This window comes from Athalia rosae, chromosome 6, assembly GCF_917208135.1.
Source record: "Athalia rosae chromosome 6, iyAthRosa1.1, whole genome shotgun sequence".
Lineage (NCBI taxonomy): Eukaryota > Metazoa > Arthropoda > Insecta > Hymenoptera > Athaliidae > Athalia > Athalia rosae.
Window position 1 is genome coordinate 15,929,681 of NC_064031.1, and position 15,346 is coordinate 15,945,026.

Genomic DNA, 15,346 nt, shown 5'->3' on the forward strand with positions numbered 1-15,346 from the left:
ATACATCTCGTTCACGCATCACATTGCCTGACGTCAAGGGGCAAGAAACTTGGAATTTTAGTTCACGAAAATTCCGCCACATGGCGCTAGCTGTATCTTCCAGCTTGGTCACGTGAGCCTTTAGGGGTGGAGCCTAAAAATAGTGCCGGACAATTAATTTTCAACACTAATATTTATTATTCCGCTGTTAAATCAAGAGACTGAATTTTTGGCGTTTACAATTCGACTGAATCGAAAATTGTTTTGTAAAAAATGGTAAGTAAAATTTGTATTTGATTAATTAAACGATGGTAGTCGCTATCGAATCAGCAGAAATGTTCATAACATAGACAGTAAGAAGCCTTCTCTGTCTGACGAACTCCATGAAGAATGATTTTTTAATTAGATTTACCATCCATAATTTCAGTACAGTTTAATTCACAAAACTGAAAATGCTCACGAAGATAGCATATGGGCTTGCGCTTGGGGCTCGATGAAAAAGAAAATTGATACACCACCAGACAACGAAGATTCAAGGTTCAACTTACAGTTCCAATTTACTGAATTTCTATCAACGTGCTAACATTTTTTGAAACTTTGTTCTGAAAGTAACTACATGATTATTTTAGGGATTCTATGAAGTCCAATGAGGATGACTCTCGAGAATATATAGTCACAGGTTCCGTTGATGACACAGTCAAGGTTTGGCAAGTATCAAACCGCAGTCTAAAGCTCAAGCATAAATTAAGTGGACATTCACTTGGTGTTGTTTCGGTAGCAGTTAATTCTGATGGGACCAGTAAGTTGGTGTACCTTATTTGATAAGTTTTTAGATCAATATGTAATCACTAATCTCTTATAATCTCATAGAATGTGCCTCCAGCTCACTGGACTCGAGTCTTAGATTATGGGACTTGGAATCTGGAGAAAAAATATCTAGTATAGATGTTGGTCCAGTAGATATTTGGACAGTGGTATTCTCTCCAGATGATAAATTCATTGTATCTGGAAGCCATGCTGGAAAAATACATCTGTATGGGGCGGAAAGCGGAAAACAAGAACAAACCCTGGACACTAGAGGAGGAAAATTCACATTGAGCGTTGCATACGTAATGAAATTCAAAAACAAATACTCATGAGTGTCAGTTTAATTAGACTGAACTTTTGCAACACACAGTCTTGTCCAATTAAATATTTATTGTTGACAAAGCCGATCTTGGAGTACCCAACTGTATTGAGAATATCAGAGTAATTCTTTTTCATGTATTCAGAGTCCTGATGGGAAATATATTGCCAGCGGAGCTATCGATGGAATTATAAATATATTTGACGTGACTCATGGAAAAGTTCTTCGGACACTCGAAGGTGCGTGATCGTGATTCAATTTTAGATGAATCGTCCAACTCTCCGAAATTATCAAAGACTTATTTGTTTCTCAATGAAATTAATTCACAGGCCATGCTATGCCAATTAGATCGCTCAGCTTTTCACCAGATTCCCAGCTCCTTCTGACTGCCTCAGACGATGGACACATGAAGCTATATGACATGTAAGTTTTCCAATTTTTGATGTAATTAATGAATACGAATACTTGTTATAGTACCACTGTTTCCGACCCATAGAAAAGACGCTAACGTGGCAGGGACACTTTCGGGGCATGCGTCCTGGGTATTAGGGGTAGCTTTTGCTCCTGATGGTCAAAAGTTTGTCTCTAGTAGTTCAGATCATACCGTTAAAGTATGGGAGTTGGCGCAACGGCAATGTCTCCATACATTCAATGAGCACAACGATCAGGTACTGGCGATAACATAGATAATAATGATTTTTCGTGATTTTTTTGTCAATATAATTAATATATTATTCATAAATTCCAGGTATGGGCAGTTAAATATAGTCCAGATAAAAACAACATGTTAATGTCGGTCTCGGAAGATAAATCTATAAATCTCTACGAATGTCCCATATAATAATATGTATTTTCTCAACATCTTCATCAATAAACGATCTTTTAGAAAAAAAAACCAATGATTTTCTTTATTGGTAGTTCATCGAATGCCCTCGAACGTGTGTGATTAAATCCATGTCGCGATTCGGAATAGGTGATGTGGAAAATAAGATGCGCGATTGGCTATAAATTTTATTACATGGTAATTAATATACAAATTATTGGATAGTGGTCGAACGTAAAGCATGAAAACGAAAGAATTACATTTATTATCTACACAGAAAGAGAGGCTTTTATGAAGTGATTACACAGCAACCTCAGATAATAAATTTGATGTGTTATACAGACCAAATCCCATAGAACTGCATGGGATATTCACCAAGAGTAATATCAAGCTCCGGCTTTCATCCGAGTTGGAAAGATTAAATTTAATTAATCTGAACTGGAGCAGAGCCTAGCATCAATAAGGGGAACCCTTTCCTTTTCTCAATTACACAGATCGCGGCAATCCGTTAGAGTACCACGCCAAGCATTCACCTCCATCGGGGAATATTTGTTTGTGTTTGACTCAGGTGGGAGACAAAACAATAAGACGGAGGAAAACGTAGAAAAATAAATTAATATTTACAGTTAGATAATGATAACGAGTCTTCGTTGAAAACGTTAGGAAACAAAAACAATATGCCGAGTATATAATAATTCAATCTAATGCGATAATAGTTGAAACAATAAAATACGATTGTTGTGACCAATTTGTCAGTCAACTAAAATGATAATGCATTATTTGGTCTGTATACATCGAAAATGACGATATAGTTTGATTTTTTGGGAACAATGGTATAGGTATAAGTATTAAGGTAGATGTTTAACGTGCAATTTTAGGTCTAATTAATGTTCAAAATATAAGCTTTGATACCCCTATAAGATAACAGGTAGACTAGAAACATAAACTTCTGATAGTTACAAAGGCCTATTATTCTTTCTTTTCATTTTTTTTCTCTAAATCAGAATCTGCACCACTTGCAAATATCTTGTTAGAATATGTAAAATCTTTCTCATAACTTAGACCAATGGTACAGCTAGTGAATTCTGCTAAATCTTACGACACTTTATTAGATCAATGAAAATGGCAAGCAAATCCAAAATTTATCTCAATGCCACTATCAGTCTTGAAATATAATTACATACATCTCATTCTCTAATAAAGAGCCATACTCTTGTACTTGGCTAATGAAACCTAAAAAAAAAAAAACTAAACTATAAAGGATCCTTTTAAAATGATCGCGAATCTACTGATAACGAAAAAAATGTCATACACGTTATAAATTACATACATATCTGATTACATACATTAACGTCTAAACTCTCTATTTCAGCTATCTTCTTTCATTATATACACGATAAAATAAATATTCAAGTGCGAGTAATAGTTTGTCGGTACTCTTCTCAACCAAAGATATCGGTCTTATCATATTTACAGTCACGACACATCGTTTAGATCTGGAAACTGTGGGATACACTAAATCATCGCGTGATTCGCACATCCCGATATTATTTGCTGCGAAGTACAAATTGCACGTCATGCAATAAGAATATAATAAGTAAACGAGTCCATAATGCTGGTCATTCCCACTCTGCGATTGATGTTCAATATTCACCTAACACACCAATACCTCACATACTAATCAGACCAAATTATCTCACCTTTTAAATCTTAATTATATTAAATACTTAAAACTTGTTTTTTCAATGACATATTTATATTTTTTAGCAGCAACAGAGATGGGATGACCAGCCTCCATTAAACAGCAAAAATCAACTGAATTAAAGTCATTACCGTAACTTAGAAACATCTATTTCTTGGCTATATTTATACCGTTGTTACTCGCATGGAACTAGTAGTGATTTCCATTTGACACTCGGTTACCTCAAGCTTACCATCAATGTCACTAATACTTGCTTTGGCTGGACTACTTTGCTTGGGATTATAATTAAACGGTGGAACAATTGCTGATGCTGGTGCACGCACAGAATTAATGTTTGCTTGATTTTGTGTGCTGCTGCCATCAGCATTTGGTGGGTCAACTCGTATGAAGGAGCCAAGACGAGATAAACGTTTGGTAGGGTCAATTTCTGTATCTCCTGATGTTTCATAGGTATGTTTCCTCAAAATTACGGTGCTATCTCCAATCTGTACAGTCTCTTTTTTACCCATTCTAGTGTCGGTCGACTTTAATGGGATTTCAGCAGGCATTTCTGCAATACTCATTTCACTCAGATCACATGAATTTCGATACTTTGGACCAGCATTTTGGACATCCGTTACCTTAGATTGCCGCCTTCCTATCGTGGATTTAAGTTTACCCATATTACCATTCTTGCTGCCGGCGTCTTTGGGAACTCCTTCAAAAGTCGAACTACGAATCAATCGAAATGTCGGTGGTTTACTGGTAACAACCGGACTGTTTGGTTCAGCAGCACCAGGGGTAGATGTAATCCAATGCCTTGTATCATTCTTCTCAAAACGTTGCTTGGTCTTGCTCTCCTCAACTCGTTTCCAGAGACTAGCAATTTTGCTGGTGGCTTCTTTTGTTGTACGCCTGCTTTGAACGCCTGTAGAAGAATTTGACACGATGCTGGAATTGCTGTTAGATCTTTGACCAAGTGGATTATTTGTTTTCTTGACAATTCGTCCGGAGTCATTACTCTGCAAACTTTGATTGCTTGGGGAATGTTTTATGGGGGATCCTATCAAACTTCGTCTTTGGTAAGTGGCTGTTGTGGGTGAACTTTTAGTTTGATCTTTTTCAAAACTTGATGCTTTAGCAAATTTTGGCTGTGGTGCTTGGAATGCCTTCGAAACGGGCTTTGTCTTTCCTGGGGAAATCTGGGTTTTGGAAGGCGACGTTTTTATTGGCTTGGCAATTTTACTTTTACTCGGTGAACAGGGTGGAAGCACTGTTGGTGCATTTTCAACTTCAGGTTCTTCCTTAGTGAAGGTGCCTTGTCTTTCAAGCGGCTTTATCGCGGGCTTGCTAGCTTGTGCTAGAGAAGAACCGGAAGGTGTTGTGTGACGTTTCGCAGATTTAGCGTAATTATACACAGCCCCTTTTTGTGGGATGGAAGTCCTGTTTGCAGCAGGAGCAGAATGACGGACACGTTTTTCTACAGCACTGGCCGAAGGTGATGCTATTTTAGAATTGGCGTTCAATTTTTGCGGACTTTTCGTAGGGAAACTCGGATTATGTGTCTGTCTCAATGTTGTTGCTCTCGTTCCTCTTACAAGGGGTGAAGTATTACTGCGTCCAATAGGTATTCCGCTGACTGCGCCATTAGACTTTTTTGAGGGAGAAGTTTGCGGTGTTGATTTCCGAGTAGTTGGATTAGAATACAAAGCTTTTCTTCTACCTCTAATCGTTTTTGGACTTTCTGGTTCAGATTTATCTGTAGCATTTGAGTCGAGGCTGGCGTCTCTGCTCATTGTACCTGGTTTGACGATTCGTGGTCTTTTGGGTACCTGCGATTGCTCATTGGCACTATTTGATTCCTCGTCGCTTTCAAAATCCGAACTTTGCTGAAACTCTTGTTGTATTGTTGATTCGAGGTCTTGCGGTGAAGATTTCAACGGAGATAACTGTTTTTCTTTGTTGAATCTTAGAACTGAATTCGGCGCAGCACCGGGCGATTCTGAAAATTGTGGTTTTGCCAGTCTTCTGGATAATCCATTAGCAAAACGCATTCTCAGATTTTGTTCTTGATCGGAATCATTCGATACTGAACTGAATCTTGCACATTCAATTATACCATCTTCACCATCCTTAGGAGTATCATTCAGGATTGTTTCGAGTGAAGCATCAGAATTAGCGAACTGAGTGCCACATGTTATAATATCTGCGTCTCGAGCAGCCTCCCGCGCTTCCTCATCATCCAGGGTCCTTGTTCTATATCTATCTTTATTTTCAGCACGTTTTTGTTTCATTGTTTTACTAGCTGACAATTTTCTGAACATTGGAATTCCGGACTTAACAGTTGATGCGGCCTCTTCAACTTCTGGAGCCTCTGTGGGGGCCGTTGACGGTGTCTGACTTTCAACAGCAGTGTGGGCATCCACTGCAGGGAATGGATAATTCAATACTTGCGTCTGGAACCGAGCCCTATCCTCCTGCCGCCGTTGCTTGGGGGTGAGTTTTGAAAATGGTGAACATTTTCCACCTGTGTATTTTCCTATCCTGCTTTCCTCATGTTCCAGCTTCCTTCTCTCCTCTTCTTTTTTTACCATTTCTGCAGCGATCGTGTATGTCTTATAACGCTCCTTCGCTAATTGTCTCTTTTGTTTTGGTGTCAAGTGATTTTTGTTATGCCGTTTCTTCGGCGTTGACTCTGCTGAACTGGTGACACAATATTCGGAAGGGATAGGCGTGGTCGCATCATCGGTATCATTATCACACTCTTCTATTCGGTCAATAGTTGCTCCCTGACCATGAGAAATTTCTTCCGTGTGCAACTCATTGTCCATACACAGAGTATCGCTGCAAAATGTATCGCTAGTTGGTTCTATCGTAGATTCATCCATTTCGCTAACTTCGTTAAACAGTGACGGTGGATTTATATTTTCAAGACATTCGCTGAGGCTATTGTTTTCACTGACTTGCATAGATTCGGCATAGCGCATACAGGTCATAGACAGGATATTTGCCACTGGTTTGAGAAGATCAAATACCGGATCACTGGATGTTAAACTCTGGGAATCCTGATCTCTACTATCTGCAACTTCTGAGGTGATACTTGCTACACTAAGCATGCTGTTTTCCATATCCATAGCATCCGGTAATTCATCCATCATTGAAGGGGGTTTAACGTTATCCAAATGAGAGATACTGGTAGTACATGTTTCATTCAATAGATTTTCTAGACTCCCTGTATGATTCTGGTACTGACTGAGCGCTCTTTTGGCCACAACACCAGCGGGAAGTGATTTTTTACGACCGACTCGGGAATCGGTAGCACTTTGATTCTTAAGTTGCAAAGGTGGGAGAGAAGTGGAGTTGCACCTCTGCCTGATCGCCGAATGTTCGCTATTATCAATGGGGCCGATCAAACTTGTGGATAAAGATACAAGACTTCCCATGGTGGACGGAGGTTTGATCGCATCAAGATCCATTGACGTCATGCTCATTGTCTCAAAATCGAACTCTGCGACCCTGGCATTCACAGCATCTGCTAGTTTGTTAGCTTCCAGTTCAATGATTCTTGAAACTGTCATAGTGGCTATCATTCCAGTTGATTCATCTGGATATTCTTCTGGCATAGTAGGCATCTGATCTTCTTGAATGTCACTTTTGAACGATGCAATTAAAGGTGCGCTAACACTGATACTGGGGAAAGAAACATCATTTGGCGAATCTTCATTCCAAGTATCGCTAACAACGCTTTGTTTCATAGCTGATGATTCGCGTTCTCGCATAGCTTCGGTTTGTTGAACAAGAGTTGCTGTTAATCGATCCAAAGACGCAATCATCGCATCCGGGTCTCTTTGCCTCCTATATTCTTCTTCTGTTTCTTCGCGATTTTTGGAACGATCCCTTTTACTGTTCGCAGCCCTTTCGACCGCGGAAAATAGCGGATCGATCGACGGTGACATTACTTCGTCACTCAGATTTTCTTCCTCACTGATATTCGTATTTGATGTGTCGTCCTCTAATTTGGTGGATAAAGCACCTGGTGACGATGCTTCTATTTTCTCATCTATACCGTTATAGACTTCACAATTATCTGAACTTATACAAAAATCGAACATTGTCCTATTCGCGGCATCACCGTCCTCATTGATGGTTTTTTGTGATACAGAATACATAATTTTAGACTCTAAAGACTCTGTTTGTTCACCTTGACCTGCTGTGTGATTTTCACTGGTGTGACTTTGAATTTCCACGTCTGTACTCTGATTTTCATTGTTTGCATTTTCCAATGTCGGTGGAGCCTCACGGGATATGCGATGATCACTGACTGCAGCATCGTCATACATGGTTTCTGAAACTATTAAGGACACTGATTGGTATCAGTTGAAGTTTCGTAACAAGTAAATGCTAATTACGATCTCGAAATCTGAGTATGAAAGAAAAAAAAGTAAATATTTACTAGTTGGAGATGGCTTGTTTTCAATCGAAATTACTGGGCCATCAACCAGAGTAGTCTCACAACCATGTTCTGTGTCTAGATTCTCCAAAATTGGTGAAAAAGCTTTAGGATTTATAGGATCCAGCTGAATCTGCAAAAGTAAGAGTTTCTGTCATGTTCTGCAAGATTTTATTTAAGTATATGTATAAGATTATGTAACCATTTAGGGTTCGGATGAAGTTACCTTTGATTCATTAAGCTGCAAATCTTTCTCACAGTAGCTTGAAAAATCTTGTAAGGAATTTCCTCTAGCAACAGAGACTTCTTGCTCGTGTTCACTTATAGATACACACGAAAGTGGACGTGATATTCCATTAGCATCTTCTGCGACATTCCAAACAATTTTGTCAGCAACATCGCTAGCGGATTGTCTGAATTTATTCATCTCTGTTTTTGGGCTCACTTGACCAGCTGTATCAAATTGATTTAGAGCAGAACTGGTCTGATATCTTGCTAAATTGCTGACAGGTTGAGGAGACTTTTGCAAACTGCTTCGTCTGAATGATTGCCTATGCCTACAATAGATTCAGGTTTTATTCAACAATAAAAAAAATTAGTATGCTACTAAACTGGAGAAAAATGCAGAAAGTAAAGTTAACAAAAAAACATCTTTGTACCTTTTTGTTTGCATCTCAGATGAATTACAAGCAGTCAGCATTTCGTCACTGTCAGTATCAACTTCAATGACTTCATTGTCTTCTTTGGTATTACCAAGGATGTTTTCAACGAGTGGATTTAATGATTCTTCTTCCACTTTTTCAGTGTCAGAAACACTTTCAATGGATATTTGGCTACATTCTTTCAGTCTGGAGTCATTGGCGATTTTAAACTCATCATCCAAAGTTAAACTAGCTGGTGCAACATCACCCAGGCATGCATTGACATTTAATGAGCAAGCTCCCGAAGCGCTTTGGAAACTCGGTAGAACATTACTGGTAAGAGAAAAAAAGATTTTCTATGTCATATGCGATGATTTTGTAAGTAGCTTCTTCGTTCACAGTTCCCAAGTAATAATGTTTGGTCTTTGACCTCATCTTCCAAATTATTACACGGGCGTTATTTGATTGTTAGCTCAGGCAAATGATAAAATAATTACCTCGAGTTGCTTGCAAGTGAGCTATGATCGCCAGGACAAGACTCCTGCTCAAAACTGCTTAGTAAACCTAGAGAATCGTATTGAGGAAATGTAATTGAAGTTTTCTCTTCTTGATGATCCATCAGGGTATTGCCGATATCATCATCATCTGAAACTAATAACGGTAGTGATCAGCTTCTAAAAAATTTGATGAAAAGTTGAAGTTTAAACTCATTTTAGCAAACTACAGTGCATACTGGAAAATTATTTCAGGTATATAGTGGAGCCACAAGTACTAACCCCTGGCAAGTGTGCAAATATCGTTTTTGGCTGCCACCTTTGAAACGTTATGAGTTTCCTCTGTCTTATCCCATACTCTCTGTGGTATATTTGAATTACTCATAGCAGCTGTTGATTTTTCAGCGATACTTGGAGTAGTTAGGGAACTAAAGCCTGAGCTGGAATTAGATGCTTCATCTATGCAATAATTAACTCGCTTTGTACTTTCATCCACCCAAGCTTCGTATGAAGCAGATGTGGTGCTATCTTTTCCACCGTTTATTTTAGAACTTCGTGTTCTGTATTGGGCTCTCTCTGTGTTCTGTTTCTTTAAATCATCATTATGAGGAAACTCGTCTTCACTTTCTGCACAGTAACCGGAATGTTGTTTGTCATCTTCTTCTAGATCGTGGGCAACGTATCTCAATCTATATTCTATTGGTTTGGGTAACGTAATCTCCCTTTTTATCGCACCAGTGATCCCACTATTCTTGGAAGCAGTATTTTGGCCTGGAGCACCTCCCTCCATGGTTTTTAGCTGTTGACAACTCAGATCTTTACTCGCGGTATTTTGTACAAAACGTTGAGTGGGAGATACAGACGAAGTTATGCCAGGTCTTGCTCCTGGACTGTCGAAAAGTGCTCTTGGAATACCAGATGGTTCACAATCTTTAGAGAGGTACTGAGATTTAATATCATCTCTATTAGATGATGAGGATTTATATAACTCACTGGATGATGAATTCTCATCAATTGAAGTGTGCATTAATATTTGAGAGCAAGCAGCTTCTTGATCGGCAGCAGAGGCCCAAGACATGGTAGATGTGGTACATCTCAAATTAGCTGTATCATTGAATGAGATTTCATTGCCTGTCCTCTGTCTCTCTGGAGTAGCATTTTTATATCGTAGGACATACTTTCTGTCTGAATTACTGACACCTCTGGAGGTACCTTCGGCAGAAATTCCTGGATGGAAACCTGTCGCAGAGTGAAGAGAAGAAGATTGTTGTTTCACTTGGGATTCTGTTGGAGAAACTCCATTCAGGACATGTCGATTAACTCTTTCAAAAATAGTATCAGAGTGTGTGCTTGTTATGGAACGGATGGACTCTCTACTCTCACTGCGAGCGACTGTGTTGAACCGCATGCTAGACGGACCTGGTTGACTACTCTGCATCTGATAAGAATGTGCGCCTCTAGAATCAAGGTCAGCAAATCTCCTTTCAGCTTTGAATCCAAACTTGTCATCTTTGTTTGTTGGCGAGGTGCTGGGCTCGATATTATCGCAAGTTTCAGCCAAATTTTGATCAATCTCTTGTTCTAGGGCTCGTTGCCTGCGAGCAACAAGTGTTGGCAAAGTTGGAAGTCCTAGACCTCTGGCAGTTGAATCCAAATGAACGAGATTGCTGCTACCTGGACGTGCACCCAGGAGATTTTTCAAGGCCGCACCGGAGCCCATTGATATCATTTTATGTTTAGAATGAACGAGACTTCGGAGCATAGGTACCGCTCCTAAATCCCATAACATTCTCTGATCTTGGGGGCAACGCGCTGACAAATTCCAAAGTGCGCCGCAAGCATTACTGACAACTGTTAAACTGGGAGATCTTAGTTGGCGTAAGAGGACTTGCAGGCAACCTCTTTCTCGAAGAACTGATCTATAGTCTTCTCTCACAGCTACGTGGCTAGAGACGTTTCTCAAGATACCGCCAGCGTTTTCTACAATAGCCAAAGTCTTAGAGGGAGCTTTGTAGCTCAACATATCCACCAAAAACGCGAGTGCCCCTTCTACAGCACATATATCTATTTTATTCGTACTGCAATGAGCTGAAAGATTCCAGAGAGCTGATAATATAGATTTGAGTGTAGATTCCTTTCTTCCTTCCATTGCAGCCATTGTTAGTCCCACTACTGCTCCTACTTCACGTAAAGTCTGTTTGCTACTACTATCAGCCCGCCAAGAAAGATTGCGAAGCACGCTAGCAGTTACTTGACGCAAATCGTCACTAGGACTTCGCAATTGTGCCACCAGTGCCTTCATAAATTCTCTAAACGAGCAAAGGAGTGCTTTGTTGTTGCCATCACCAAATGTCAGATTGGTCAGTGCCATACCAGCGTATCTGCGCAGAGTAACGCAGTTCTGGTCGTCGCATTCACTCCCATGGGCTGCATGGTCCATTTCAATTAGCTCTGCAACTGCGTGCAGGCCCCCCAATTGGCACATTGCGTGTCTATGCGCTTCGTCAAACGATAATTTCATAAGAGCAGCTATTGTTGGACCTGGATGTCTGTCAAAATCATCTGTAATAACACAAAAAACCGTAAGTTCAAAGTCCTGGTACAGTTTCAGTAACTTTTGAATAAGTATCTTTATTTACCAAGCGGTTGTCCAGCTTCAAGGGTTGTTCTAAGTGTCTGGCAATAATCCCTGAGCTGTTCCAGAAGTCTAAGAACCCTAGCTTCTCGTCGCCCTGCTCTCTCCTCACTACGAGAATGGACAATATTATGAATAGCCTGTGAAGCTCTTTCTCTCGTTTCCGGATCTTGGCCTGGGGCATGAATGAGCTGGACTAAAAGTGGTAAACACCCTGTGAATTCAAAAGCTGTTTAGTATTGACCATTTACTTGGATGATCATTTTTACAGCTATTTCTAAGAACTAATAGCGACTGACCAGACTGTCTCATGGCCAAACAGCTGTCTGTAGAGCTACTCATGGACAAGAGAGTTGCGCTCATATCTTCACGACCTTCAGCTCCTCCTAGCATTCCCAACAGACTATAAACAACGTCAACTTTAGCCCCAAGTCTTCTCTGTCCCTGCATTCCTTGCACACCACCAGGACCTCCACCTCCCATGCTCACACCAGAAGAGAAACTCATCACACTTGCTATATCCTGTTTGAAAAAAAAAATAAAATGGTCATAATCAGCTTAAAGAATTGGGAGCCCTTTGCAGAGTGGGCTAAGGGTTATTTGACTACTTGAGTACATCAGTCAGATAATACTCACATTGTGAGTAGTGCTGGAGGTACTCTGCTGATTAGTAAAGCTGATCTGTTGGCTGTTCCATATACCGCGTTCGACGGGCCAAGTTCCATGATAGAGGGATGATAATCTATGAGTTCGTGAACAAGAACTTGGCCCACTGTCATCTTCACTGCTCCCATCTTCGTGGTACGTTTTGCTGTGTGGACCAAGTAGCTGGAAACAAAAAAAAAGGCAAATGTAAGGCCAGCAAGTTCCAAAGCAAATTATACTAATATTTATCTCTACAGTAAATTGTATAACGCAATTACTCTTATTGTTAGGTAACAAACTGCAGAACACTAGATGTTGGAAATGTTTGACGGCATGTCTCATATTACATAACACACTTTTAACATACATGAATGCACGTGTGTCAATTGTCACCTGATATTATTGAATTTTGTAACATTCATCTCAAAAATCACATCTATATACCTATATATACATGTAAGATGATACGTTCTGTTATATCCTACATATGTGCACGCGTACGTTAAAAAGGAATAACAAAATGTCCCTGTCTCGACATCCGCGTTAAAAATCTAAGATCCTACAGAGATAAAGATAATAATTCGACAAGCACACGATGAACGTTCCTAATTATTGCTATAACGAATCTCAAATCAAGAGCGGACTCATCAGACAAGAATGAAGGGTAGCAATATTCATCAATCATCACGCATAAATATTGAATAAATCTTAGTTGATCCTGCAATCATAAGTCTGCCAAAATAGATACTATAATGATCTACTTTGTTGGGATAGCGAGGCGAATTATTGTTAGTATCATATCCGGGATTTAGTGATGCCTACTATTGTTGTTTCGATAGAAAGATCACGTGGTGATCCTCTTTTCCAGATATTGCAGCATTTATTTTTATACATGTAGCTGCCTTCCCATCTCGCGGTATGTTTTGCTGTATTATAAAGTCACCGCCCCTGTAGTAGGCCGCTGATGAGGTCGGGTGGAAAAATAAAAATAAACACCGAACATGGGGAAGAAAATAAGATATGCTACATATTCATACAAGGTAGACAACTTATTAATTTGGATTGTAGCAAGCAAAAACAAAGTTACAATGAAAGGAAACCGAAACCAAATATGGAAAGGTCGTGCAGCATTAATGTGATTTAAAAAGCAGGGGCAAAGGCATACACAACCGACCAGCGCAAAATCAATACCGCGACGTTGGGGGACTCTACTCATTGTCAGCAGCAGCAGCAGCAGCAGAAACGTTGGGTGCTTCAGCTCACGATCAGCTACGCAGTGTGAAAACGTGCAATAATTTTCAGCTACTCGCACAACTCGCAATCAGACATCAGTCTCTCAGCATCTTGTAGAAATGTTCTTCCAACATTCGCTCGTACCACCAAAAGATGACAGGGCTTGCTGGCTATGACGTTCATTCTGTATTAATATATTCTGTTAATAATCCTCTTCTTACCTCTGGGCTTGGTGTGCTCGATTTGTGCTCGTCTTTTTCCTTCAATTCCGGCTCCATGACATCTTCTTTATTTACTTTTAGGGTCGTAGTTGTTAGAGCATCGGGCCTTTGGGAGCGCACAACATTTCCTCGCGCACATCGCGTAGTAGCCGTCTGTGTACGTCTAGTCGACTGATCGTGAGCCGATGGGGACTGCGAGTGTGACTGCGGCGTCGGCGTCACTACCTTTGGGTGCGTCGACGGGGCGTCGAAGTTGGAGGCCCGAGTTACTCCCAGGGCCGTATATTTCTTAGGCTCAAGCTCCCCGACACTACTACCGAGGTGCCGGATTGCTTCTGTGAGAGATCCCAACTGCTTATCTCTTCCAAAATCCCCTGAGGCTCCATCTCCTAAATCCTCAAACTCCGCTTTTTTATACTCCTGATGAACGTCTTCGTCTTCATAATCCTCATTCTGACCCTGAGAGTTGATCAAAGAACTTTCAGTGAAACTTGTTAAATTATGACTAGAAAACTCTCTCCACCTTCAGTTATCATTATAAGAAAGTTACAGTTAAAGTCAAAGGTCCTGATCATTGCGGTACCAAAAACTCATCCATTTCACGACAAAGAACTCATTGCTTAGTCGAGCACTTCGGCTTACAATTAGTTAACTCACTGGAAACAATTGTAGACATTAATTCGGATAATCGAAACTAGAGTCGAAATATTTCTTTACGAAGCGCAGTTCTATGAAAAATTCCAGATTAGTCACGGTAAGTGGAAGAGAAATCCCAGGGTACACGATTGCGCACATAGATATCTCTACATTATCAGAATGATCATCTGCATTCACGGATTGTGCGATTAGTGTATATCCACCGACGAGGTATCTTGATAAACCTCCGATCATGATCGTCCTATCTTTATCAACGTATTGTACATTATGCATCTGTCGAAACGCCCATCAATTACATCCACCCTGCACGATTTCCGGTATGATGAAGCCAAGAGCTTCTTCTTGAAATTCCAACCGCGATGACTTCCGGTCCACGTGCTTGCCAGCCACACTCTTTTTATTCCGATCAATAATACTTACGTTGAAAATCAACACTCCATTAATTCTCGCAAAAGTTAAAAAAGGTTGATTCTAAACGCATAACAAGACCTCCCTTCGACGTTTCCCATGTACCAGCATGGTGCCTATATCCAATCCTGAGCAATAGTCACGCTTTAGAGTTAAAATATTGACTATAAACGATCGGAAACAGCGTGCGAGGAATGAATGGATATACGTATGTGCAGACCGCGCATAGTTTATAATTTTATGTATACGCACGTAGGTATATTATGCGCGGTAAGTGTCGTATACAGGATGAAGTCAATTTCTTGGCCTTACCGTAAACCGGAAGTGTATTCGCGTGCGCGTAAGCGTTTGCC

The 15,346-nt window shown here is 40.2% G+C and overlaps 2 protein-coding genes and 1 long non-coding RNA gene across 8 annotated transcripts in view; 2 read left to right on the forward strand and 1 right to left on the reverse strand.

Annotated features, from left to right (window-relative positions):
- Positions 1–113: 113 nt before the first annotated feature.
- On the forward strand, positions 114–2,000 carry LOC105688616 (WD repeat-containing protein 61). Its single transcript, XM_012405063.4, has 8 exons — positions 114–255; positions 407–516; positions 609–778; positions 850–1,088; positions 1,251–1,344; positions 1,435–1,528; positions 1,602–1,773; positions 1,854–2,000. The coding sequence occupies exons 1-8, from the start codon at positions 253–255 to the stop codon at positions 1,944–1,946; spliced, it is 975 nt and encodes a 324-aa protein (XP_012260486.2). The 5' UTR covers positions 114–252; the 3' UTR covers positions 1,947–2,000.
- A 103-nt stretch (positions 2,001–2,103) lies between these two features.
- LOC105688647 overlaps positions 2,104–15,346 on the reverse strand; it is a 28,336-nt gene continuing 15,093 nt past the window's right edge. For 2 of the 5 annotated variants that reach the window (XM_012405138.4, XM_012405135.4), the window contains 10 exons: positions 13,929–14,387; positions 12,466–12,657; positions 12,129–12,351; positions 11,834–12,043; positions 9,477–11,756; positions 9,198–9,351; positions 8,719–9,033; positions 8,286–8,616; positions 8,063–8,192; positions 2,104–7,960 (listed from right to left, as the gene is read on the reverse strand). In XM_012405138.4, the coding sequence (XP_012260561.2) occupies positions 3,795–7,960; positions 8,063–8,192; positions 8,286–8,616; positions 8,719–9,033; positions 9,198–9,351; positions 9,477–11,756; positions 11,834–12,043; positions 12,129–12,351; positions 12,466–12,657; positions 13,929–14,387 (8,460 nt within the window). In that variant the 3' untranslated portion in view covers positions 2,104–3,794. The remainder of the gene's footprint in view (positions 7,961–8,062; positions 8,193–8,285; positions 8,617–8,718; positions 9,034–9,197; positions 9,352–9,476; positions 11,757–11,833; positions 12,044–12,128; positions 12,352–12,465; positions 12,658–13,928; positions 14,388–15,346) is intronic. The other 3 variants (XM_012405140.4, XM_012405139.4, XM_012405137.4) reach the window with 2 other exon arrangements.
- LOC125501474 lies at positions 11,618–13,921 on the forward strand. 2 transcript variants are annotated; one of them, XR_007279048.1, is made up of 4 exons: positions 11,618–11,776; positions 11,849–12,034; positions 12,101–12,681; positions 12,765–13,921. It is a non-coding gene; the product is annotated as an uncharacterized LOC125501474 (long non-coding RNA). The 2 variants fall into 2 exon arrangements; XR_007279047.1 differs by having other exon boundaries at positions 12,101–13,921.